We start from the raw sequence: 26,071 nt of genomic DNA on the forward strand, positions 1-26,071 counted from the left end.
ACCATTAGCTGTGCTGCCTGGGGTTTCTGGGAACTGCAGTCCAAGAACGCCTGGGTTATGCAAGGTTGGAACCACTGGTCTAGGAGACTAACCTGAACTCCTCTGACCTCTCAAACTCTAGCTATGAGTATTCAGGAAGAGAGTGTCAACATGTGAGGTTCCATGGAAGCTTGAAAAAAGGAATAGGGGAAGGTAGGTGATGCTATTTCCCTTATTTACACACATTATATATGGAAATGATTATTCATTATACAATTTTTAAAGAATTGAAAAAAATGGAAAAAATGCAACTAATCCGTCCATTTCCTTACCATTAGCAAATGTTTCTCCAATGTAATACTGTAGCTCTGTAATGCTGGTTTTATTTGTTTTTGTACTTGGATCTAGATATGGTTCTGTCTTTGTAACATTTAGAAATGCAGATTGATGAGGACTGCAGGTGAGTTCACAGAACAGGTTTAATAAATTATAAAAGCATGATGGACACCTAGAAGGCAAAATTGTCCAGTGCTCAGGTTATTCAGCTTCAGGGATTTGTACATTTTTAGTTATGTGTGCATGGAATAAAGGCAAAAAAGTATATTCATTTTGCAGAAAGAAAACAAAGCAGATTTAAGTGTCAACCTTTAAATTAGCAGTATATTCTTGAAATCTGTGGATAATCAGCTGAACTTTCTAGCTTTTTTGTATAGGAAATACCAGGAACAACTTTAGAAAAATAAATCCAACTAAATAAAGTACAGTAGTGAAGTTGCACACAACCAGTGACCTTATCTTATCTGTGCGTACTCAAAAGTCAGCCCCAGTATTTCCACAGAAATTACTCCCATATTAAGAGAGCATGCGCTTGTAGTCTAAGACTCGGAAAACACCATGCAACATTTTGCCCTCACCACACTATAAAAAGGGCAAATTGAATCACATATACATACTGTACATAAAAAATTACAAATAAAAATGTATTACAGAATTTCTTAAGATAACTCCTTTCTTATTTCTAGATTAAGCAGAATAAAGCAGCCAATGTTCATACATATCAACTTGATGAACCTTATCTGAAACTTGCTTATTAAAATGCATCCACCTAGTAGCATTCTATCATGAACAGAATAATATCCAGAATATTATCTGAATTAAGAGAGATATAATATTGAAGGTGTAACATTTCCTTCACCTTCTACAGAAAACTGAATTCCTCCTTACTTCCTGTAGTGTACTGAAAACCAATAAATCCCCTCCCTACACAGAAGGTCCCAAATGCAACAGCTCCCCCACATACCTAGAGTGTCATAGCCACCTACAGTGGTCTGGTAGCCCAGATAGGTGGCGTACAAATCAAATCAAATAAATAAATAAATAAATAAAATACCTGGAAAGAAACTGCAGAGGCAGTTCCAAGTTGGCTTTCAGAGTACGAAGTTGCTCAACATCGCAACAAAGACTCACATTCTCAAAGAGGAAACCTGGGCAGAGTTCCTTAAGGAAAAAAAATATATACTTAAAAATATTTTTAAAATAATGTGGCCTCAGATTTTCCCTACTCACGAATCAAGGTGACAAATGAAATATTAATCGTTTTATTAGAAATATTAATTCAGTAACATAAAAATATACTGATTAATCTGATATGCAAATGTCTTTTGCACCATTTCTATTTCCATTATCCATTTCTATCCCCATTTCTAAAATTAAATTATGATCCTAATAATTATACATATTCTACTAAATTTTAAGATATAGTTAGTACAACTTTAATTCATAAGAGACCTACCTGAACCAAATCATAGCCATCCTTTGGTAGTGGCAATGCTGATCCATTATATTCACAATTATATCTTTTATCTGCAAAAGCAGTCCCACACTGGCCATACCAGATACATGAGTCTGCAAATACCTATACAGCAGGGGGGAAATGAATTAATATTCTAATTAAGGACTTACACAAGATGATAAGAAAGAAAAGTCAAGCATGTCACAGCAATACGTCTGTTAATCTTGATGCTGCAACAGGCTAATATGATTATCAGCTCATATCAAGCACCACAATTTTAACAGATATTTTAATATTTACTGGATACCAGAAGTTAAGGAAACCCAGGTTTCAACATACTCACTACCTTGTTTGAAATGCAGACCTGCATTTGAAGATTATTTCATTTTCAAAAGCAATCACACATGTGCCATGGGGTTTGCTACTGGCTAAATAAATACAGTACAAACTAAATACCCTGTTGAATACTCAGAACTACTGTTGCAATTTTGTAGATCTTGTCTAATGTCTCTGATACCAACTTGTATTTTTAAGAATATGTATAAAGGGATAACTATATTGATCTTCTGTATTTCTACTGTACACTATACAGTGGTGCCTCGCATAACGAGCGCACCGTTTAACAATGAATCCGCATACCAATGCGGATTTTGCGATCGCTAATGCAATCGCATGCCAATGTTTCTTCGCAATGCAAGGGGAACAGATGTCCGGCAGTTCGAAAATGGCCGCCGGAACATGGGGAAACATCACAGAACGGTGAGTTTTGGGCCCATTTCAAACGCATTAAACGATGTTTAATGCCTTCCAATGGTTTTTTTTTTTTGATCCGTATAGCAATGTTTCCCCATAGTGAAGGTTAATTCCTCGCTACGCGGGGCACCACTGTATATCCTGTTCTCATATAAGAGATGTATAGAAAGATGGAAACTGACTGAATGTACTGCTAAAATCAATATTCACAGATGTTTGAAGTTTGCAAAAAAATCATTTTTTCTGCTGGTATCTAGAATGCAAATTTTAATATCTGAAATATATTTTCAAATGGGAAATTTTGACTTTGGTCCTGAGTGTTTCTTTTAATTGTTCTGACTTAGGCAGACTTAAAAAATCAGGTTTCATCGCTATTAAATGTAAAAACATAATTACCACTGTATGACAAATGCCTGTTTCTTTCAAAAAATAACTATGAAATCAATACATGCCAGTTAGCTTCAGCATCCAAAGGGGAGTCAATGAGCTCTACAAAAATTATACATGGCAAATAGAAAGTGAACAGGAAGAGGCTTCTCTTCTTTTACCACTAGAACTCAGTATTCAATAGCAAAGTTGACAGTAGATTTAGGAGTGACAAAAAAAGATTAACAAATGGAATTCTCCACCCAACATGCAGTTGTACACTAAAGGCTACAAAAAAAACCCTTTCATCACATCAAATGTTCTAATATTGTGATGTATTTTACTGTTGTGAGCCGCTTTGGGTCCCTTGTTGGGAGAAATGCGGCATATAAACAAAACAACAACTACTACAACTACAACTACACCAGCTACAGCTGCTGCTGCTGCTGCTGCTGCTGCTGCTGCTACTACTGCTACTACTACTACTACTACTACTACTACTACTACTACTATGAATACTATGAATACTAAGAATACTAATAATACTAATAATACTAATACTAATACTAATACTAATACTACTAATACTACTAATACTACTACTACTAATACTACTACTACTACTACTACTACTACTACTACTACTACTACTACTACTACTACTACTAATAATAATAATAATAATAATAATAATAATAATAATAATAATAATAATAATAATAATAATAATAATAATAATAATAATAATAATACCCAACAAACACCTAGGAAAAATTCAGGTGCTATAAGATAAACTTTCCAGAGATCTTTTTTGAAGAAGAATATTTAGGTGAAAATTTTGTTTTGGTACAGCAGAAGAAAACTACCTAGAGTGAACACATATATTTGGGAACAACCATTAACAGCAAATGAGTGATCTTAGAAACCACATTTTAATATTTATATGGTTTATACTGGAATGGAAAACCTTCTCAGCCTTCAAGTCAAACTGGTTCCAGGCAAACTTGAAAAAGCCATGTATCAGAGGGGGAGGACACACCTAAAGTGGGCAAAGCCATCAGCTACAACAACCAACGTCATTACCTAGACCTCATTTATGACCATACAGACATAGGGATATGCAGCCCGAGATTTCTTATTTACATTTAATACCTACATTTAGTATTGTCTATCAAAAGTATGGGGTTGTATTGCAGGAAAGTATGTTATGGGTGCCAGGTTTCCCTGCAGCCGATTACAGAAAAGTATTAACTACAGTACAGCAATAACCTCAAATCTGAGCTGAGGATGCTAGAATTATCACTACTCAAAATTCAAGTCAACTAAACATTGTCTTGGCAAATTCAACAAGCAACTTCTTTCTGAATGAATGAAGGCATTTTTGTTCTCCCTTATCTACTTGCATAACACTTCCTTTAATATTGATTTAATCAGAACAATGTGTTAAAAAGTTGCACAGTCTTAAATTTTTGTAATGAAATGTGTACTGAAAATCACTGAAGTTTCACAACTAAAGATGAAGTTAGAGAAAAATCTGCAGTGCAAAAAATTCTTAAGATAAGAGGTTTCACATGCACCATGTGACAGTCATCTGATAATAACACGCCATTCAAGTGAATGGAAGGAAGCATCTGTCTTTTGTCTCAGACGACAGAGTGCTCTATTCAGACACCACAGACTAGGATAGGAAGGAAACACTGTACAGAGAGCTGACATAATGGCAATAGCCCTAGTTCGGACCTTATTCATCACTGAGTGACTCACCACTAGACAATCACAAGCAAACCACTATTCTCTTAAACATATTAGTTTTTAACTCTTCCTTGGGTTGGGCACCAGAAAGCTGTGGATTATGCAGAAAGTAGAAAAAAGTTCCAAAAACCATGCAAACTCAGCTTCCTTTCCCTATTCCACAACAGGAGGACATTAATACCGGAAACTTTTCAGAGCTATTGTAAAGAAGGGATAACTACATTAGAGAAAAAGATTCTTCACCCACAACTCTCCATGGGCTGGATGACATTAAGGCGCATGTATTACTTGAACAGGATTACTGACAAGTTTTTTTTAGTCAATTTCTGATTTAATACCTGGAAAATACATTTTAAGTATTATGCGAATGCTAATTAGCTAACTAAATTATGCTTTTAACTCTTACTGATGCAACAGCCACAAACCAACTATGTTTACAACTCATAATTATTTTAAAACAATTAATGTTTTCTGACTCAATGTGCATTTCTAAGATTTTTCTGGGCATGCTTTTCAGTAAGCAATATTTACAGCAAAATTAACTCAAAAGAAAAAAGAATTCCCTCCACTGTCAATCAAATAAACCAATTTAAAGAGGTTTTCATTTGATTTCCAGTTGAAGCTTTCAAGTGTTCAGAAACCAGCTGGTTCAAAATGCTGTAGCCAGACTGCTGATGCACTGGTTAAAGGAAACATGTAACTCCCTTATTACAAAAACTTCACTGGCTGCCAGTCTGTTTCCAGGCCCAATTCAAAGTGCTAGTTATAAAACTCCATACAGTTTGAGTCCAGGCTATTTGAAGGATGGTATCACTCTATATGAAACTTTTAAGATAATCTGGGGAGGCCATTCTCTCAGTTATACCACCTTTCCAAGCTTGTTTGGGAAGGATACAAGAGAGGGCCTTGTAGGCTTTGGAATAGCCTGCGTCAAGAACCCAGGTTGGCCCACTCTCTCCTGTCTTTCCGTCATCAGGCAAATACCTTCCTCTTCAAGCAGGTTTTTAACCAGTAAGTGTCTCAAGAATGGTCATTTAAAATCTTACAGATGTTTAAATATTTTACATTATTTTTAATCTTAATATACATTTGTTTTCAATACTGTATATGTATTGTATATACCATATTTTTTGCTCCATAAGACGCACCTCTCCATAAGACGCACCTCATTTTTAGGGGAATAAAACAGGAAAAAATTTTCGGGCAATTTTGGCCTGCTGGCCCCGCAGGAGGGTGGGGGGGAGTCTCGGAAGGGTCCTGGAAGGCACTCTCGGACCCTTCGGAGGCTCCCCACCCACCCCCGCTGGGCCCTGGAGAGCGCTGTTCACTCGATAAGATGTACACACTTCCCTCCCACTTTTTTTGAGGAAAAAGTGTGTCTTATAGAGCAAAAATATGGTAGTAATTTTAAAACTGTTGTTTGTTCTATCATTTTACTTCTTGTGAACCTCTTTGGCTCCTCTTTGGAGAGAAAGGTAGCATATAAATAATTGAAACAAACTAAAAACATTGTTTTAAAGATAGTATAAGCTGGCTTTATAACTCAGTGGTTTAGGTATGACTTCAATGTTGGGAGTTCAATACCCCATTGTGCCTCTTGTGAATAGAGCCAGCCTGTGTGGCCATGGGCAAACTGCACAGTCCCAAGGCATTCCCAGAAAAAGGGAATGGTAAACCACTTCTGTGTGTTCTCTAGGTAGAAGACACTGAAGAGTCACCATGTCAGAATTGATTTGAGACATGCAATTATTACTATTAGAGATAAGATGCTATGTTTTTCTTAGGAAGGACCTTCAGTAGTTCTCTGTACATAACGTACTTTGTTTACAAGAACATATTCATATGGTCTATGTTCAACCTTGGCTTTTCTCCTAGAAAAAAGGGAATTTTTGAAATTATATTGTATCAAATCTCTCCTGTCTCTGTTCCTTAGCAGCTATATATGAAGATCAGCAATACAACCCCCACAAATAGTGAGAAAGTATGGTAACAGAGATTAGTAATTAAGCAATTAGTCTGGGTTCAGCTACACAGTCTTTTGACCAACCTTTGGAAAGCGTGCTTCACTTTCCTCAAGGTCTTGATCTTCTGTGACTATATGAGGCTTTGTTGAGTTTTAGACTTTCTTCTTTTTTGTTGAAGCTCTGCTGGTGTTTGTGGATTTCAATGACTTCCCTGTGCAGTCTAACATAATGATTGCTGGTGTTGTCCAGTACTCTGTGTTTTGAAATAGAATCTCATGTCCAGCTTGTTTCAGGGCATGTTTGGCTACTGCAAATTTTTCCGGTTGTTTTAGTCTGCAGTGTCTCTCATGCTCTTTGATTCTGCTGTGGATGCTGCGTTTTGTGGTTCTAATACATACCTGGCCACAACTGCAAGGTATCCAGTATACTCCTGCAGTGGTGAGAGGGTCCCTTTTGTCCTTCGCTGACCGTAACATTTGTTGTGTTTTTGTGGTGGGCCTGAATACTGTTTGTAGGTTGTATTTTTTCAAAAGCTTACCCATGCGGTCCGTGGCCTCTTTGATGTATGGCAGAAATACTTTATTTTTGGGTGGCTGTTTTTCCTCTTCAGTTTGGTGTTGTTTTCTTAGTTTGATGGCTCTTGTGATTTCATTCTTAGAATAGCCATTTGCCTGTAGGGCCCAATTCAGATGACTGAGTTCGGTGCTGAGAAACTGAGCTTCACAGATTTTCATGGTCGACCAGTGTTTTATGCCTCTTTTTTGTCGTGGCACAAAGTATGTGCCAAAAACACATACCACACAGACTGGTACATGTTTTTGGCACATACTTAGTCTAATACAACACCACCTGCTGCCTGGGCTTATTTTCATCTCCAAATGAAACCACTGTGAAGCAGGATATTCCTGTATTGCCACAGATATTAGTCCTGTCTCTAAACAGAAGTGTAGGTCAGTTGGCTGCTAGGATTTATTATTTAACTTTGTGACATGGAAACCACAGCACCATTTTGCCAGTCATAATTACAGATATATACTCATTTCAAAAGAAGAGCAAAAAGAGGTATGGAATTCCTCTACTGTTGATATCAAAGGCACTTGTCAAGTCATTCAATCCTGCCTCCAAACAACAGTGAGTTTGTCTGCACTAAAATCCTTAAAGAAGCATTTGGAGTGTTTTCTGTTTTCCCTTGATACAGAATATTACCTCTTGGGAAAATATCTCTCACAAAGTAGTTCATGAAAAGAAGGTGAACAAAAAAAATATACCGATGTATAATTTTTAATGTTTGCATTAAGAAATGCTCTCACGAATGTTCATGTACCATGTTCCATCTGAAAGTAACAATTACAGTTAAGAATAATTTTGTCAGTTTTTCACCCAGTGATTTAACTTGATTTGAAGCTTATCGTCAACCAAGAGAATGTGATTGCATCATTTCTTATTTTGCATACTCCTATGCAAAAAGCAACTCTTATGTTTACAAACAGCTTACTGCAGCTTATTTAAAAACAACAACAACAAAGTACACAAGAAAATTACACGTTTATGTTCCTGTTGTGATCTGTCATCTCTTCCCTACTCAATTACCATATGAATATATATGAACATGTATAGAGTACAAGTCTTTCATATATGCCAGGAAAACAGTTGGCATGCTTCTACAAAACATTTGCCTTTTCAAGAAGAATTGAGGCACCATTGTTTTAGTTCCACAATGTTTCTTTTTACAAAACTTCCAGTGGTATCTTGGCACAGTTTTGACCAGTGTTCCCTTACACTGATGACAGAGCAAAAATCCCATACTTTTTTTTTTTTTTCATATTTAGTCTTCTGATTTATCACCCACTGTACAAAAATTCTGTTGTTTTAGTACTGGAATTACATGGAGAAATGACTACACTGAATTCTAGAAAATCACATCCTGAACACATCGTATAGTAGCATGACCAATGGAGGAATAGGGGAAAGGGAAGGCAGGTGAAGGCTATTTTAAACTCTTGTCTAAGTGTTGTTCAGGTAACATAAAAACATAAACATATGTGTAATAATATATTACAAACGGGCACCTCTTCAACTTTTAGGATAATGAAACAAACCACAGTGAGGACTGCAACAATAAAGCTCATGTGATAATTCCTCTGCAGCCCTAAATTATTCCTTCCAGCAAGGCCTGATAAGATCCATGGTACCTAAAGTACTGTACACTCATCCATGTTTTCTTATAAACTTCTCGATCAGAAAAGGGAAATGCCATACCTCACTAGTTTTGCACATGTTTTGAATACAGAAGTTCAACCCACAGAATCTCAGATACAGCAAGAAAAATCCTACCTGAAACACCAGAGAACTGTCATTGATCAGTTTTGACAACACTGGACATAAAAGCCCAAGGCTCTTATTCAGTCAAGGTAGCTCTGTATATTTCTTTGTATATATATATTCCACTGTATCGAGGAAAGCAAAAGTACTGTCCTTCAACTTGAAACAGACTCCATTAACCTCTCTTTCCAATATAATCAGGAGAAAGGCTGCCTACAAATGACACTAAATAAATAAATGTATTTGACTCTCCCAGCTCCCTGAAAATCCTAAACAGAGGCCACAGAGGATTGCTGAATGGAGAAAGCTATCTTATGAAGATCCACACCTACCTGAGCAGAAAGAACTTTTGAGACTAAAAGAAAGATCCTGGATCTAACAGATATTTCCAAATGTTCTATATAAAACTTCCCTGCCAGGTGAACATTATCATATCAGGAAGAAATTTAAATTCCTGCTGTTTCCTTGTGCTAAAATGTAGCAAAACATCCAGAAGTGTAAGTCCCTCAACTTGCAGCCTGATATGGTTCACATCAGAACTCATGTACAAATACAGTGGTGCCCCGTACAGTGACGATAATCCGTGCAGCAAAAATCGCTGCAAAGCAATTTCGTCGCTATGCGGTTTTAAAAAGCCCATAGGAATGCACTGAAACTCCTTCAATGCGTTCCTATGGGCTTAAAACTCACCTTTAAGCGAAAATCCTCCATACAGTGGCCATTTTTTCTGCCCGGTAAGCGAGGAATCCGGGCGAAAACACAGCGGGCGGCCATTTTTTTACCCTGCGGCCATTTTGGAACTGCCAATCAGCTGTTGGAAAATCATCGCTATGCGATGATCGGTATGCAAAACAGGGTACTGATCATCGCAAAGTGATTTTTTTCTATCTAAAACATTGCAATGCGATCGCAAAATCTTCGTTGCTATGCGGATTCGTCGTTAAACGGGGCGCCCGTTAAGCAAGGCACCACTGTACAGTCAATCCTCAGAAGCCAATTTTATGCATGTGGTGCTGAAAGCATCAATAAAATGACACAATACTTATATCAAGGCACATAGCATGGGCCTGCCTCATTCCGCCCTTATGTCTATAAAACTAAGGACAGTCATGTGGTAATTATGGCAATTCTGAAAATAAAAACTTCATGCAAACCAGTAAAAAAAGCTGCATGGAAGTAGGAAAAGTACATGAACTGCTGGGCAGGAAGTATAGTTCACTCCACAGATACAGTGGTGCCTTGATTTACGAACTTAATCCATCTCAGAAGATGTTAGTAAGTCAAATCAGCATTTCACATAGGAATGCACTGAAAACCAATTAATCCGTTCCAGCTGTTTTTTATTCGTTTGTAGAGGCGTCGTTTGTAAGTTAAAGCATTAGTTCCCTTCGGAACTAATGCAAAAGTGGTTAATCCATCCTCTACCACTAAGGGGAGATTTTTTTTTAACCTAAGATGACTTAGGTTAAAAAAAAGGGCAGGAAAGGAGAGAGGAAACGAACACCTTTTAAACAGAACACCTTTAAAACCAAGCAGCTTTAAATCAAACCAAGTACATTAAAACCAATTTTTCCATTTTAAATTTACAGTACCAGGCAGTCCAAAGTCTATTATCCGCTTTCCCCACATTTAGTCAAAGCTCCGTTTGCAAGTCAAAGCAAAATTTTGCGAATGGAGCTGTTCGTAAATCAAAGTGTTCGTACGTCGGAACGTTTCTAAGTCAAGGCACCACTGTAGTTATAAAGTGGTCTCCTCACCAGGTGTAGAAAGCCTTAGCCTCAATTTATTTCTCAGACATCCAGCTCTTTTCCTAACTGCTTCATGCACACCAGCTTATGAAACTGTGTGAGACAAAGGATACGAGGGGGTGCTGATAAGTATTGAGCCTTTCCCAGAAAAAATTGAGCTAGGAAGCTATAACTGCCACATTATTCTACATATTCCCCTAAGAAGTCAATGCACTTGTGACATCTGTCCTGCAGCTTCTTAAGTCCCTGCAAATAAAATTCTTCAACGGCTGGTGTAACCACTCATTTGCAGCATTAGTTGCCTCCAGAACACTCCCAAATTGTTGTCCCTTTAGGTGTTTTTTGAGTTTGGAGAACAGATAATAGTCAGAAGGAGCCAGGTCGGGAGAAGAGAGTGGATGAGGCATCACTTGAAAGCTTAAGGACATCAGTTTTGCCATTGTTTCGCCTGCAATGTGTGATGAGGCAATGTCATGCAACAGGATGACACCTTTGGAGAGCTTTCCTCAATGTTTTTCCTTGATGTTTTGCCTCAACTTTGTCAATAAAGCACAGTAATGTTTTCCATTGATGGTTGAACACTGTTGGAGGTAGTCCAACTCCCTACTTATCCCAAAAACCTGTTGTCATTTACTTCTGCACCGACCTTTGCACTCGGAACTTCTTTGGCCTGGGGGAACCATTGTGCCTCCATTCCTTAGACTGTTTCTTTGTCTCAGGATTATAACAGTAGATCCATGTCTCATCACCAGTTTGCCCAGGAAATCTGACTCATTTCTTGCAAAACGTTCCAAAACAGCCACCGATGAATCCACACGTTTCCTCTTTTGTTCGGTTGTCAAAAGTTTGGGGATCCACTTTGCTACCAGCTTTCTCCTTTCCAAGTCGTTGCGGATAATGGCACCAACTCTCTCATGTGATATTCTCAGATATATAGCAATACTTTTGTCTGTTATTCTGCGGTCCTCCATGATCATGCCATGGATGGCTTTCACATTTGCAGGCACAGAGACAGAAACATTGCTGTGCTTTATTTCCACTGGGTTTCTCACTTTCAACACCGAAATGGCCAGTTTAAAAATTGACAACCCAACGTTTAACTGTTGCATATGAACGGCCACTGTCATCCATAGTTTGTGTCATTTCATCATGGATCTGCTTTGCGCCTTTCCCTTGGAGAAACAGGAACTTGATTATGGTCCTATGCTCTTCCACACTGAACTTTTCTGGAGGTGCTGCCATGTTCACTTTGGACCTGAACATGAAAGGTAAGTTAAAATCATAGGTAGTTGATTTTTGCACCATTGAATACAAATTGGCCAATACACCCTGCAATTTATAGCTTTCTAGCTCAATTTTTTTCTGGGAAAGGCTCAGTGCTTAGCAGCAGCCCCTCTTATGAGTGGTGACTTGCTAACTAGCAGTAATTTGCCACAGCAATTTATGCCACTGCACTTTCTCTGGGTACCTGACAAACAGGATGCAAGTCAATGTTTCCCACAAAGTGGACATGCAGAAGGATGCATAATGCAGAAAGGCAGCTGAGGCAGTCCATCCAACCTAGCTGAGCACTAGGAAATGCAACAAAGGTTTAAAAAAATGCAATTGTTTCTAAATGCTACATATTCTATTCTCATGTTCTGTGCCATGTTTGGGGAAGTTTGGACAAAGAGTTTTCTTCTCCTCAAAAAAGGCTTTTCAAAAGGGAAAAATAGCAACTTTATTATAACACTGAGTATGTGTGGTACAGGCTTGCCAGGAGCTTCACAAAATGAAACTAAAGGTAAAATAATTAGTTTGGGAAAAAACAGCCTTTCTTTAAAGAGTAAACACAACAACTAAGTTTGCTTTAAAGAAAGTAATGCGGTGACAGTTCAACTGAAAAAGGGATATTTTGCCATGTACTTTCAAGGAACTAACAAACAATTTTGTAAGGCACATTCAAAGTATTTTCCCTTACCTTATAAAAATGGATAGCACTTGTGTTTTGCTCTAATATTCTCTCAGGATTTCTGAGACTAAACAGTCTCCTCACATAAATTTTCAAAGGGGAAATCAGGACCATACTGGGGCAATCGGAACTTTTGACCCTGTCAATCAGGACCCAATTAGCTAACTCTTAGCTAACTTTTTAATTCCTTCCTGGCCAAATAGGCTTATCAGAATAATGCTTGCAAGGGGATCCTGTACCTGGGTATAAAAATAGAGGGACAGATATACTGTATATATATTTCTTTTAAATGCAGATATTGAAAATATTTTTAATTATACAGTGGTGCCTCGCATAACAATTGCTCCGTTTGGCGATGAAATCGCTTTGCGATGGACTTTTTGCCATCGCAAGAGCGATCGCTTTGCGATGGCCCCTATGGGGAAAATTCACTTTGCGATGATCATGGGGGAGCGCTCCCCCACAATCATCGCAAAGGCCCCGCCGGTCAGCTGTTCCAAAAAACGGGCTTTGCGCTGCTCGCGGGGAAGCACTTCCCCGGGAGCAGCCCAAAGGCTCGCTTTTTGGAACAGCTGACCGGCAGGCCTATGGGGGGAGCGGCGGCGCTCCGGATTGGCGCCTCGGGAGGAGGGAGGGAAGGAGGGGCAAAGGGCCTGGCCCTGATCCCCGTTGCATTCCTGGGGCGGGCGCCGAGCCAGAGCGCCGCAAAGGAGGAGGCGCCCGCCCGGGACCGGAATCAGGGCGGCAGTGGCTGGATGGGGGGTGCGGCGCACCAGAGACCTCCTCCTCGCCCCATCTGCGCCCCGCCAAGGAGACCGGGTGTCCGGGGTTGCCTGGCCGGCTGGCAGTCACTAGCGCGCCCCTTCCTGGCTGCCTGCCTCCGAGCCCTCGCTGGCTGGAGACAGACGCGCTCCCTCCCCCTTGCTCTCGCCCGGCCATGGAGACTGGGCGTCCGGGGCTGGCTGGCTGGCGGTGCTTTGTGATGATAGGTTCCCTGCTTGGGGAACAGATCATCGCAAAGCAATGCTTTTTTAAACAGCTGATCGGCAGTTTCAAAATGGCCGCCTGCTGTTTTCTGGGAGGGATTCCTCGCTTACCAGGCAGCCAAAATGGCCGTGCTATGGAGGATCTTCGCTGAACGGTGAGTTTTTCCCCATAGGAACGCTTTAAATGGGGTTTAATGTGTTCCTATGGGGTTTTTTGCCCCGCATAGCGAGGAATCCGGATAGCAACATTTTTTTAGAACGGATTAATGTCGCTATGTGGGGCACCACTGTATATATGTATTTAAAAATAATATTGAATAAACATTCAGAAACTCACTCATTTAAGCTGCGAAAGTACAGATTTGTTTTTCTTTGTCATTGGGGATGGTCTTACTTGATGTTAGCTGGGCTAGCATTTCTATATCCTATTCCTATATAATTTTATAGTCTCCTGTCATAGTATCCATTTTACCCATCTTGTCACTATACAACTGCCTGATGATTAAAAAACCTCCAAAGATGTCAATAAAAATTGAAAGTCAAATAAATAAATGTGCCATCAAATCACTTCTGATGTGTGGTGACCATATGAGTTAATAAACTTAGTAACATCATATAAATAAATAACAACTGGGCTCAGATCTTGCAAGCCAACAATAACTCATGTTAGATTGTTCTCTGTCTCTCTATTGCCCCCCCCCGAATATTTTTCCAGTAAGTTCTGCTTAAGTCTTGCAAACTAACAGCTGTGCTGGATTCCTTGATTGAATCAACTCCTCTCATTTTAGGTCTTCCTCCTTTCCTGCCGTGTTTCCCCGAAAATAAGACAGGGTCTTATATTAATTTTTTGCTCCAAAAACCACAGTAGGGCTTATTTTCAGGGGAATTTTTTCCATGTACAACCATCTGCATTTATTCAAATACAGTCATGTCATCTTCTGGTTGTTGCACAATGATAGAGGGTGGGGTTTCACTTAACTAGGGCTTATTTTTGGGGTAGGGCTTATTTTCAGGGAAACAGGGTACAGTATTGGGGCCCACCACTATTTTTCCCAGTTCTGCACAGTGGTGCCTCAACTAATGAACATCCCTACTTATGACCATTTTGAGTTATGACCAGCTCTGGCCACAAAATTATGCTTCTAACTGTGACCGGTAGCTTCCACTTACGAACAGAAAAAGGCAGGAAATTCAAATTTCTAACTGTAGGTGGTGATGAGGCTGCTTCTTTGTGGCTCTTTTGCCCCAGCAGTTAGAGAGTGTGCGTCCTCGGAGGAGACTTGGGACCTTCTGCTTCTGAAAGCGTGTGTGTATGTTTGCAGGGAGGCTTCAGGCTGCCCTGTAAGGTAAGGTGCTGTTTTCTGCTTTTTAAAAACTGTTCTGGGTGTTTTTGCAGCGTGGTTTTCAGCTGGGGGGGTTATGTTTCTGTGCTGTGATGGGTCTTGGGGGGTTTGTTTGTTGGTTGGGGATTTTTTCTCCATTTCCGATGGGTCATGGGGGGGTTTGGTTGCTTTTTTGGGGGGAGTTCCCCATTTCCAATGGGTGTTGGTGGGTTTTTTTGGCTTCCCCCATCCAAGAAAAAGGATGCCGAACTTTGCATAGCAAATAGCAGTCTGAATATTGACAACAGCAACATCAGCAGTCAAGATGCTCTCTACAGGATACCCTTGTAGGTTCACTACCATTCACAAAGTTACACCAAGCACAGAGAAATCCCCAAAACATACTCCTTTTTTCATCAGTTAACCACTTCTCATCCAAACCAAAGCAAGTAGGGCTTGAAAAGTATCTTGGCTAAAACTGCAAAGATCTACCATCTACCACCAAATATGATAATATTGAACTGTGTGGATTCTGATTCAATCGAAGACAGCTTCTTACATTCCTAATTTGCTACCACAGAGGAGTTTACCCAGTATAATAGATGTCTACTAGCATTTTGAATTCATTTGGTCAAAGCAAATGTAGTATAGAACAGAAGTAAATATTAATTTTAACAGATCCATCTGAAGCACCAAAGAAAGTTCTTTCTATATTTAAGCAATCAATGCATTTGTGACAACAGCTCTGCAACAAGAACATATATTTCATCAGATCACCTATGCTCATCTCTACATGTCAGAGCAACTTTAAAAAAATATCCAGCAAGTTACCTGCCTCAGGTTACTTCCCAACCTTACTTGTACTATGGACACGACAACTAAGGCAATTTGACCTTTATACTGGATTCACCCAGATACTTCTTCAACTGCAAGCTGGCTTTTTAAGTTTGCCTCCACAGCAGATCAAATCTCTCAGGATAAGAATTTTTCAACCTCCTTTTAAAAATATGAACTAGAAACTAACAGCTGGACTGGGCTATTCAAACACATATTTTCAGGTGTCAGCAATCTCGCTGAAGAAAGCAAACAAGTACTGGATCAGCAGAAGGCTTAACTCCACGCTTCTCCTTGGCTGTCCCAAATGCTTTGAACCACAACCCAAAATAACTGCATGATGCCACCTTTTGCGACTCGGCTCTTTTTCGGAGTTTCGTCCAAAGGAGGATCTAGGTACCCACTTCAGCACTGCCCTGCCACAACAGATGGACGCTCCCTTCCGAAGAAAGAGTCTGAAGGGGGAAGCAGCCTTAATGAGAAGTTCTTTTTAAGCACTCGGTCATGATTCGATGAAGTCGCCGAAGGAAAACAGAAGCGCGGGCGAAGAATCCAGGTCAGGAAGGCGCAACGGCTCGGCTATGAAGGCATGCAAAAACCCCAACGCCTGCTTAGCTGGAAGTCAGCGGCGCGGAACTCCGTCACTAAGACTTACTCGCGCGTAAGCCCGCAAAGGCCTTTGCCAATAAAGTTCCCTACTTCGCGGCTGTCATGGTTCCACCTGCTAACTTTTGACGTCGAAGTCCTGCCCGAACCGACCCCACGGATGGAAACCGTGACAAGGCGACCCGACGTAGAAAGGTCTCTTCCCCCACCCCAAGCTGCAGGGCACGACAGGCCCAGCCTCGTTCACCCGCCTTGGCGGGGCTCCGAGACGCACCTTTCACCTCCTGCCCTAGTCCTCCTCCTCCTCCTCCTCCTCCTCCCGCCGCCCTCGACTCACCAGGCCGGGAAGAAGCGCCAGTAAACAGGCGACGGAAAGGCTCAGGCCGCCTCGGCTGCACAGCGCAAGCCGCCGACTCATCTTGCAGAAAGCCAGCGCTGCTCCCTTTGCTGCGAGACTCCGGCCGCCCTCACCGTCGGTTCAGCCGACTACTCAACGGCAACGACGGCTCCGGGAGGTGGGCTGCTTAGCGGCAGAATGCCCTGCCTACGTACAAGCGCCCTCCTCGCCCGGCCCGTTCCTTTCCCCCCCTTCGGGTTGGGCTAGGCGGGGCAGAGAAGCAGGCGAGCCGAAAGGAGCCTACGAGGGTGCTCGGGAGGCGGCTTTTCCCCTCCCCGTGGCGGGCGAAGCGGCGGACCGAGCCTATGAGGGTCGACCGCCGCCTCGCAGCTCCTCCTCCGCTCAGTGGAAGGGGGCCCGCCTTTTCCTGTGAGGCGGCGCGGCCTTTCCCTGTCACGCCACCGGCGCGGCCTGCTCCGATGCCCTCCCTCTGGAAAAGCTGTGCCGTGCTTCTCGAGTAACCGGCTTTTCCTGTCCCGAGACTCGCCGTGTTATCCTAGACACATCTGCTCCGGAGTAAGTGCCGTTGAGTTCTGTGGGGCTTACTCCCGGGCAGATTGTGCAGAATTGCACCCTCACTTCGCATCACGTTTTCAAAAAGATCAGCCTCAGTGGAGCTTTCCTTTCTGATTTTTGTCCTCTCCTGATTCGCGTGATTTATCCCAAAGATGAATCCCTCAGAAGGAATTTTGCTGTCGTTTGCAAGGTCTGCCTTCAGGGAAAATGCTCCACAACTGAAATCGTAGATCTGCTTACTCGGCAGTTACTCCCATTGTTTCCTAGTAAATGAGCATTTGAGTCACATCGTTTCCTCTTGTCGTCGCCGACAGCTTTTCGAAGTCCAACAAAGCCAGAAGTTCCCCGTTTGCAAAGAAAAAGGAACTCTGGACGGTACTCACCGAGAGGCACCCCCACTTTTTAATGCAACAGTTTTTGTAAACCATATCAGTGGAAACCCTCGTCGTTGTTTAGTTGTGTCTGACTCTTTGTGACCCCATGCACCAGAGCACGCCAGGCCCTCCTGTCTTCCACTGCCTCCCGGAGCTGAGTCAAATTCATGTTGGTAGCTTCGATGATGCTGTCCAACCATCTCTTCCTCTGTCGTCTCCTTCTCTTGCCTTCAAACTTTCCCAAGATCAGGGTCTTTTCCGGGGAGTCTTCTCATGAGATGGCCAAAGTATTGGAGCCTAAATATTGCCAAATTCTTATTTAAAAATATTATTTTTTGGGATCAGCAGAACTGACAGTATTTGATCCAGATTCCGATATGTGCAACTGAGGTAGTGTGGAGACAAACTCCCCAGCCTTTTTTTTTACAGTGGCATCCACTCCAGCTCCTTGGAAAGGTTACACATGCTGCAGACTCTCCTGAATGGGGTGTATTGTGTGTGGGGTTGGGAAGAATCCACTAAAATCATAAGGACTTTCCGCATTCATAGCTTTCTGAGTGACAGGTGGATCTTAAATCCATTCTGGTGGCTGACAATTTCAGACCTTGATCCCTGAAAACTAGCACACTTCTGTGGCACTAGCATGCCAATATCATTGTTTTGGTTTAGACTTGCTAATCAAATTATTGGTATTGTTTTTTTACCAAACTTTCCAGTTTTTTTTAATCAAAAGCGTTTTAACTATGGGGTGTGTTTTTCTCACAATCCCAGGTGCTCCCTTAATTTAAAATTTATATTTTTTGTGAGGCAAGATGCTATTACTCTGCCATGCCTTTTATTTGTCCTAGGTGCATTCATGTTGTAAATCTTTGCACATGAAGCTCCCACTGCATGCATTTGAAATATGTACTTTGCATTGAAATATGTATTTTGCATTGATGCTGAGAAGAAAAGAGCAACACAGGGGCAGCAAATGCATACCTTTGTAATGTCTGTGGTCAAATACAAATCTTAGATGGAGCTATCAAAGCCACTAGTCATTTTACTATCAGTTACTTCATTCCTATTGTCATATCACAAATGTAAAAAGAAAAGACACTTTGTAGCATTCTATCATATACATGCCACATAATATTAGACAGGCTTAATTACGTTTCATATAAGCACAAAGTTGGCCTTAATACACCAGCCGTTCTAGGGATGATTTCTTTCACAAATTTAAAAACATGTGCAAGAAAAATAAGAAATGTTTATTACGCCCTTTACCTGTAGTTTGCAAACCACATGAGGTCTCTGATGTGGTTGCCATCAATTTTTGTTTAGAAAATGTGAAATATCTTCAATGGTCTTGTCAAAACTTGAGTACACAATGCTAAAATTATAGAAGTTTTGATAATAGACCACCAATTTATCCAATACATATTTTAATAGAACTGATCCTGATGATGTTAGTAGATCTAATTCTCAGGAATTCTGCACTAGATTAATTGCATAGTCATATTCTTTAAAGTACTTTAATCAGACCCATTGTAAGATAACTATCTCAGGGTTTATTAGCAGTTTGGTAGTATAGAATTGTACAAGACTTGCAGCAGGACTGAATTTAACCCAGTATGTTGTTTACATGATCTGCCTGTGTGTATACCACTGACGCAAAGTGGTCTGACTGAAACTGATAAGTATGAGATGACAGACATTTCTAATCTATTAACTTGTTTGTAATCTGATGCAGTAGTAACAAGATGACTCAACGGGTGTGCCAGTGTGCGCATCAATCTGCATCTGTCACAAACAGAATATTTTGCAACCTGATTTATGGGGTCATCTGTTGGTGAAAATGTAAATTGCCAAAAAGAAAATCATGATTCAGTTATATGAGCTTATTGTCATTTTGGTTTTAAATCTGAGGGCTACAAGAACTTTGGCTCATTCAGTCCCATAAAAAGGAATTCCCTGTATAGTTGTCGAATGTAGCCTACAGTGATAAATGTTGATAATGTTGCAGAATAATATTATGGTGTCAGACCCTACCAAGAATATATCAGCAACAATTTTTGTTACTAATGTTTGGACTTACATACCACTCCATACTGCTAAGGCACTCTCTGGGCAGTTTGCAACATAATTGTACAAACACCAACTTGCCACCCAGCAAGCTGGGTATTCATTTTACCTACCTTGGAAGGATGGAAGGCAGAGTTAACCCTGAACCTGCTGTCTGAACCTGTCAGAATCAAATTCAGATTGTGAGCATATGATGTGAACAACATCTCATATTTAAATCATTGTATGCTCTAAATCAGGCTTGTCCAACCTGCGGCCCGAGGGCCACATTCGGCCCAGGTTGGCTCATAATGCGGCCCAGTGCAATTTTTTATTTTTAAAGAAATTCCAAAGTTTCAAGTTACACTGCTGGTGCTTGCGGCCGGAATGCGGCTGGGGCACATCACAACTGTAGGGGAGGAGAGAGGGAAGGAAGGAGCAGGAGGGGAGAGGGGGGCTGCATGACTGCATCGCGCCGTCCCTTGTCAATAGGTGGACCCCCTCCCGGCCCCATAAAGCCAGCAGAGTCAAAGCTGGCAGCCTCTGCTGAGATTGCAGCTGCCGGTAAGCACGCTTGGAGCGGGGCTGTGGAGGATGGCTGGGGCTGCCCCCCCCATGCGGCCCAAACCAAATTTTCATCTTCTAATGTGGCCCAGGGAAGGTGAAAGCTTGGACACCCCTGCTCTAAATGATAAATGACAAACCACAGCATGTGAGGATTTTTTTCTTGTTCCGTTGAATGCTCCATTCATACATCACTTTCTTATGTTCTAGTTTTTATACTTTTTTATGATTTATAGGCTACTTTTCTTTGTTCTTTTTAGTCTCCAGAAGTATTTAATGGCATAATATAGTATTTTAAAAAATTGAAACATCTTTTAATTTTATAATCAACACAGTTCTGAACACTGAAGGACCAGTGGGGAAAAAGTGTGACCTTTTTTTCTTATCTTTCTTGTAAAGGATTAATGAGACTAGTAAGAACTTACGACGGAAGCCTAATTGTCTGTAAATTCAACCTAACTTCTAATGGCACCACAAGAAGGATTAGGCTGCAGTCATAAACACACCAGAGAGTAAGCAGCATTCAGTACAGTAGGACTTATTTCTGAATAAATCTGCACTTCACACTAGTCTTGTCACTATTTTTCTGGAAATAAACCCCATTGTGCTCCATGTGATATACTTATATATAGGCAGAACAGATTTAGGGAAGTTCTGGGGCAATGGGAAGAAGGGTAGCTCCTGAGAATTGGTCTCCTAACCTTTCTACTGATGGTAACCTTCAATTGACAGAGAGTAACTAGTTGAATTATGCCTATTATAGTTGCACACTCCATATAGTTGGTTCTCGTTGCCAACATGGTTGTCATATTCTAGATAAGCTAAAATTTCCAAACTTTTTAAAATAACATGTTGCAGTTGGGATTACCAGGGTATGTATAACTATAGCCAATTATATATCTTGAAAAGTACACAATTAAGAGTGTGTTTGTGTATATGAGTTGACTGTGGAGATTGAACATGCATAATATCAGCCTTCTTTATGCTCCCCCACCCTACCCCATATGTATTCAACTCTCATTATTCCCAGCTGTCTTGACTATTGGGTGGAGACCATGGAAGCTGTAGTCAAACGTATTTGGAGGTCACTGAATTGGTGAAAGCCGTACTAAGCATGTGTACGTAGCACTTTCTGCTTCTCCATATTGAGGAATCTTCCAAGGTAAAGTGGTTGTTAGAATGTTTCAGAGATTAAAATTGTTGAAAGGGGTGTACCTGTTTCTGGAATTTGATAGTGAAAACCTTGACAAATATACAGTAGATACTGCTCAAGTAACCATAGCTTCTCTACCTTGCCATTTCCAGGATGGAGGAGCAGACAAAAGGAAAGCAGAAGAAAAATGTGTTTAAAAAATTAAATAGCCTGTTTATTTTGCAATTGGTGCTCATTTGATTACCGTAATTTTTAAAAAGCAGGATATAACAAACTTACAGTGATAGTTGCCATTATCATGGGTTTCTTTGTTTTATCGTTCAAGATCCTGTGGTGCTTTTAAGACCCATAACCCTGGTTAACAGAAGAAGCAAGCATTCAGATATGCCAAAGTATAGGACTTTGAGTCAGGAATTTGAGCTGCTGTCCCACAATCTTGTGGTATAACCTTTGGCAAATATTAAGTAAGAAAAGTTATTTGAAGAAACTCAGGGAAGAAAACACTGTGAAACTGCTGGTGATGCCATTTTTTCAACAAACAAAGGCCTGAAGAAACAAACTTGCAAACTTTCAGCTCAGGTGGGGAAATACTTTGCATATACCAATAATCACAGCGCAAATAGAGTGAATGTCATGTATAAACAGTTCCCTTATTTAAGCTGGGGCAGTCAAAAGGCCTTGTACCTTATCAGGTAATTTAAGGTTCAGACTAGGGAGTTGTGGCACATGCATATACAAACAAAATTAAAATTACCTTCAGGATTAGGAATCAGTATCTATATAGCAAAGGAGCTGTCCTACCTTCCCTACCTGGGATTGCCACTCTCGAATTGGCCTTCTCAGCCACACTAGACACTGTTCCAAGACCTCTATTCAGAGCACGTTACCATAGTCTCTCGAGACTGAAGGATGCATTTTAAAAATAATAATAAAATAGAGACTGAAGGATGCCTACTGTCCTACCTTCATAAGCATATTTCTCTCTGCCCACTTAAATTAACAGCACAAATCCCAAAGGCAATTAATATTTGAAGTGTATCAGTATTTGTACCTAGAGGTGGGAGATGACTTGCATAACAGTGATGTTTAGGAAAGCATTGCAGAGTGGTGGACACCTATTTCCATCTAAGGTAGCTTTTGTAGTTTTGCAACTTGAGCTAGCAGTTGGTGCTGAAATGAACATGGTGATAAGGGCTCAGGTTTTGAAATAGCGATTGGTATCTGCAGTAATGCTGGAAAAGAACTTTAATCAAGCAAAATGAAGAAAGACTGCCCCACTGATACTTAGTGACAACCAATGTTTTAAAAGCAAGCTGCTGGGCTTATTGTCCTGTTAAAAACCAGTGATGTTTGAAAAACAGTTATGGTTGTGGCTGCTAAGCATCTGCTGTGTGGAAAGTCAGGGACCCTGATATAATCAATATACTTACACAAAATTCTGCATTGTTCAAGAAAAAGCCAGAACTTGTGCCTCAGTATTTGTTTTCTATTTTCATCCAAGTGTTAAAGACAAACTATTTTTAATGAATTGCTTTTTTTTCTGGAAATTCTAAATGGTCCCACAGGGTTAAAAACCTATCTAGATTTTGCAATGTAATTTAAGGATAACCTTAGGTCCCTTGGGTCTATTCAAAAGCTTATTGCACCACATTATTTAGTTAGAGCAAAACATAATTCGATACTATTCTCTATTTCTTTTTAAAGTAAAGCAACACTATAAGGCACATTTATACCACCAGTATCAATACCTACCTACCAGTATCACAACCTACAAAAATACCTATGTGTGCATACATACAACTTTCTTCTGAAATGAAGATGCATGCCCTTCTCAAGGGAAATATTAATGTTTGAGTAATGGCTGCTGAAAGTAATTTTGCTGTGAGATGAACACAGCTGAGGGAACCCTTGTAAAATGTTCCATCTCTGGCAGAGAAGATTAATCTCCATATTAAGAAAAAAAACGTTAGTAGAAGCAGCCTAAAGGGTGTTAATATATATTCCAATCACTATGATAAATCAAAAGAAACTGGCATCCATGAGACTCAAACTAATAATATGTATAAGTGATTTTTGTCTGGCTTCATGTGTGTGAATCAAATTATTAGGCAGCTGGGAAAACTATGAGTTTTTTAACCTCTGAAAATGTATCCAGCACTTTAAGCCTGAAAGGAAATGCATAATATTAACTGATCACTCTGCTTGGTATCCTACATTTAATTTGAAAAGCAGCATAGTTTGGGGACCAAGTTCAAATGGTCCTCTCAAAACAAAGGAGACATACTGCAGTAAGTTGTTACCATAAAATAACATATGTACCTAGCACCTGCTGTCTTTTTACTGAGTTACACAATTGGTTCATCTGGGCAAGGTATTGTCTGTCCCCCTATACTGACTGAAAAAGATTGTCCAGGATTTCAGATCGAATTTGTTGGATGCAAATCTTGCTTTTGTAACAGTGCTAAATTTATGTTGTACCAAACAGCTTGAGAAAAATTTGCAATCTGACATTTTCAGAATCTTTCAAAATACTGAATTGCATTCAAAGTTTTTATCTTTGGAAAAAGGAAAGCAGCTCAGAATTCACTTACCTGATGTCAGACACTGCTATAAATTCATTTGGAACAGCATTCCTTAAGAAGAATAAGGTGGTGCAAACTTGTATTTCCAAACATAATTTCTCCTTCACTCACTATGAACATACCTATTTCAGAAGCTGGCTTCTCTAGGTTCAGTTGAGCTTACTCCCAGTTAAGTGGCCAAACAGCCACTGGAAAAAAATGGATTTTAAACAGAGACCTGTAAAGGAATTGGACATTCAGCCTAAAACATAGGAATGAAGGGGAGGAGAGGGAAGCCCTGATGGTCTGTTATAGAAAGCATCAAATCTGCAGTAATACTGTACATATCATACATTGTGTATTTTACATTTTGTTCTAACATGAATTACTACTTAAAAGATAGTGCTGAAAGTCATGAAATAGATTTGCTCCACAAGTCTGCTTAGAAATAACCTTTATCATATATCAGACATCCTCACAGATATATGCACAGAGGATTGCAGCTACAAGTATTTACCTGGGAGTAAGTCCCATTGAACCCAAGAGACTGACTTCTGAAATAGGTTTAGAATTAAATTTGTAATGAGGGAGAAATCATATTTATTATAAATTCAGCATTAATGATCCCATATATGGGTTTTAATCCCTTCCTGCTCTATCTAAAGCACATATGCACCCCCTCACCCGGCTAAATATATATCACAGCATTAATAACTCACCCAAACACTACTGCCCTTGACTACTCTTTTAATCTTAGGCCATGAACTAGAAAGCATACTGCTCACCCATATCTTTTCAAAATAAATATAGGATATTATTAGCAAAACTGGATCTATTTACAATTCATTAAAGACTTGTATCACTTCCTTCCTCTCCTGTAGCCTAGGCCAGTGGTTCCCAACCTTGAGTAACCAGGTGTTCTTGGACTGCAGCTCCAAGAAACACTGGCCAGCACAGCTGGTGGTGAAGGCTTCTGGGAATTGAAGTCCAAGAACACACAGGTTACTCAAGATTGGGAACCACTGGTCTATGCCCTTCTTTTGTAACTGCAGTAGGTATAATACTTGAGGTCAACATAGCCTCAAAGTCACTCATGCTCATGAGAACAGAACTTTTAAAATTATTTAGCTGAATGATTTGGAAAAAAAATGGAAAATGCATTTGTTTTCTTTGACACCTGCAAGAGCAATTTAATACTTCGGAACTGGGTAGCATGATTAAATGATACAGCCACAAGCTTCTCATCTAGATCAGTGGTTCTTAACCTTTGTTACTCGGATGCTTTTGAACTGCAACTCCCAGAAACCCCAGTCAGGACAGCTGGTGGTGAAGGCTTCTGGGAGTTGCAGTCCAAAACTCCTGAGTAACCCAAGGTTAAGAACCAGTGATCTAGATGGTGATAACTATATATACTTAATTGGGTATGCCTATTAATATAGCAATCTATAGGAACTAGATTACATAAACATGGGTCCTTTGTACGGAAAGATCAATAGTATTTTGATTATACTGCACCTGATGGTGTTAACAACAGTTATTCATGACTATACTAGAAAAACAGACTGTTGCAAATTTAGAGACATAAATAAATAATATCTCCATGAGAATGGATATAAAGGAATTTTGTTCACTCTCTTTAATATAATTTTACATGCACAAGAAGAAAGAAAACACTGCCATAGTAGAGCTGTTAACAAGAGTATCTGAAGTTGGATAATTAAAAAACAGTGCAATGGACATTCATAGCAGTGTTTTCACAAACCCTGTGCTTGTGATGTGCATATCATACATGGAAAGTATAGGGTGTTAATGCATGGAAGAATTAGTGACAAAGCAGCTCTGTATAAGGGAGGCAGTAAAAGAACTGAAACGCTGCTGCTGAACATCAGAATGGTCACAGAAAAGCTTTGAAAATGATTTTTTAAAAAAATGCCAGGAGCATGCAGGATAAAAGGTCTCTTAAGAACGATGGTATAAACTGGTAGAAGTTTCCAATAAGCACGCTCAGACCAAAGGGGCAATGTGCCAAAAAAAATAATGTTCAAGAAGGATTATAAAACACAGTTGTTATATGCTAACATATTCACC

General features: G+C 40.1%; 1 protein-coding gene across 1 annotated transcript in view; it reads right to left on the reverse strand.

Annotated features, from left to right (window-relative positions):
• Positions 1-16,935, reverse strand: part of NPC1 (NPC intracellular cholesterol transporter 1) — a 50,355-nt gene extending 33,420 nt beyond the window's left edge. The window contains exons 1-4 of the mRNA XM_020785692.3: positions 16,713-16,935; positions 1,772-1,894; positions 1,370-1,476; positions 312-487 (exon numbers count right to left, since the gene is read on the reverse strand). Coding sequence (XP_020641351.3) covers positions 312-487; positions 1,370-1,476; positions 1,772-1,894; positions 16,713-16,793 — 487 coding nt within the window. The 5' untranslated portion in view covers positions 16,794-16,935. The remainder of the gene's footprint in view (positions 1-311; positions 488-1,369; positions 1,477-1,771; positions 1,895-16,712) is intronic.
• Positions 16,936-26,071: the final 9,136 nt, after the last annotated feature.

Source organism: Pogona vitticeps, chromosome 4 (genome assembly GCF_051106095.1).
Source record: "Pogona vitticeps strain Pit_001003342236 chromosome 4, PviZW2.1, whole genome shotgun sequence".
Taxonomy (NCBI): domain Eukaryota; kingdom Metazoa; phylum Chordata; class Lepidosauria; order Squamata; family Agamidae; genus Pogona; species Pogona vitticeps.